This window comes from Lolium perenne, chromosome 3 (assembly GCF_019359855.2).
Source record: "Lolium perenne isolate Kyuss_39 chromosome 3, Kyuss_2.0, whole genome shotgun sequence".
Classification (NCBI taxonomy): domain Eukaryota; kingdom Viridiplantae; phylum Streptophyta; class Magnoliopsida; order Poales; family Poaceae; genus Lolium; species Lolium perenne.
Window position 1 is genome coordinate 343,711,211 of NC_067246.2, and position 2,073 is coordinate 343,713,283.

The following is a 2,073-nucleotide window of genomic DNA, read 5'->3' on the forward strand; positions in this document are numbered from 1 at the left end:
CGGTATGCACCGTAAGCCGCCGTCATGCACCCTGAATCAAACCGACGCCGCGGCCACAACTTGGCCCCACTCGAGCTGCTCTAGGACGCGCCTGTGAAGCCTCCGTCAAATTGAGCCATGAGGGGCGTGCCCGTGCCTTGTGAAGGTGGATGGAGACCACGCAGGCATGGGCGGATCACGCCTCGATCCCATCCAGCGCGACACCCTGAAAATAGATGCAGCTTGGCCACGTCATCGAAACCACCTCCAAAACAGCCTAAACTCGGGCGAGGGGGTTATCTGCCAGGTTTTACAAAGTTGTGGGGGTTATATACACCGGTTTTAACTTGAGGGGGTTCTCTGCCCCTTTTCTGAAAGTTGTGGGGGTTATCTATACTTCTTTCGATCTCCAATGCATCAAGCCCTACGTGAACAACATCTCATCCGCTTCCCCTTCCACTGCTACTGCTGGCGGCGGCGCTAATCCCATCCCATCCTGCCGGCGATGAATCATTCTGAGGTCTCGACGACCGCACCTACATCTTGCGCCTCCGCAGCCCAGATCCCCTCCCATCAGACGCGCAAGCGCCTTTCCCAGGCGGCCTCAATGGATACCTCCTCCTCTGCTGCCCAATGGAGGGACTGGTCTGGTCTCGGGGATGGGCCGGCGGGGCTGATCGCCGAGCGTGTCCTCGCCTACGACGTCGGGGACTGCGTGCGCTTCCGCGCCGTCTGCCGCGCGTGGCGGCGGTGCTCCGCTGACCCGCGCGCGCACGGTGGCCTCGACCGCCGGTTCCATCCCTGGCGGTGGGCCATGCTCCGGGAGGTGCTGGTCGCTCCCGACCGCCGCTCCTTCCTCAACACGTCTACCGGCCAGTGCATCCAGGTCGACACCCCGGAGCTCCGCGACCACGAGCTGCTCGCGCCCACCCCCGAGGGCCTCCTTGTCCTGATCCACGGCCGCAAGCACATCCGTCTGCTCAACCCACTCACCCGCCACCTCACCGAGCTCCCACCGATCACCACGCTGGTGACCCGAACGGACCACCGCCGCCATCTGGAGCAAAATCCCCATTTCATGACCTGCTTCGCAGCGTGGGGCTCCGGCGTTGCAGATGTTTCTACTACGTTCTTGCTCTGCTTCAGCAGGCTATGCATGCTTGGCATGGCCAAGCCCGGGGACGACCAATGGACGTCACTACAATACGACAGTGATGGCATAACAAGTGCACCCCTAATGTTTGCAGGACGCTTCTACTGCGCTACACGCAATGGTGTCTTGTTGCTGGACACCGATCCAGATATGCCACGGCTGAAGGTGGTTGCCAAGCTGAAGGGTATGCATGTCTGGCCAATTGCTGACACTGTGCACCTCGTCAACAATCATGGGGAGCTGCTGCTGGTGCACCGTCGCAAGGGACCATTGACACCGGGGAACAAATCGGGTCGGCGGTACGACACGTATCGAGTGGATTTGGACACCGGGACACTACTCCCGCTCAAGAGCTTGGGCGGTGCACGGCGTGCGATTTTCGTGGGCATGAAGTGCTCTCTCTCGGTGTCTCTAGAGGTTTTCCCCTCCGGCTCCATTAGTGCTGACACCATCTACTTGAGCTTCAACTTCTCCGAGAGAAAACTGTTAAAGGTTAGAGCATATCATCTCGCAGATGGAAGCGTCGAACTCCGCTGTAGCTTGGTGCCACGCCCGCATACTCTCGTTGACTGTCTGGCTCTGTCCCAGTACTGTTGTTGATGATTCATAATTTAGCATGCCTGATTGGTTAGGCAGCGTGCACTATTTATCCCATTTGGTTAGCTACTATTGAGTTTATATATTATTTATGCATCTAGCTCACTAGTGGAAAAATGCTCTTTAGTCCCGGTTGCACAACCGAGACTAAACGGTCGAGACTAAAGGCCCCCCACGTGGGTTCCGCGCGTCGGGGCGAAAATATCTCCAGATTTTCTAATTTTATTTTTTTTCACTCCATTTTTTTTCTATTTTTTCGGAATTTCTATTATTTCAGTTTGTTGCATAGTTTAGTCTCTATCTCTAACTATACTTATCTCTACTCAAATTACTTACTCGTGGTC

The 2,073-nt window shown here is 56.2% G+C and overlaps 1 protein-coding gene across 1 annotated transcript; it reads left to right on the top strand.

Annotated features, from left to right (window-relative positions):
• Nucleotides 1-484: 484 nt before the first annotated feature.
• Nucleotides 485-1,756, top strand: LOC127340517 (uncharacterized). The gene is made up of 2 exons (XM_051366260.1): nucleotides 485-1,624; nucleotides 1,748-1,756. Exons 1-2 carry the CDS (start codon nucleotides 485-487, stop codon nucleotides 1,754-1,756), a joined length of 1,149 nt encoding a protein of 382 aa, XP_051222220.1.
• Nucleotides 1,757-2,073: the final 317 nt, after the last annotated feature.

What these genes read in the sequence shown, in the direction of transcription:
- LOC127340517 (XM_051366260.1), top strand. Translation starts at nt 485, where the DNA reads ATGAATCATTCTGAGGTCTCGACGACCGCACCTACATCTTGCGCCTCC.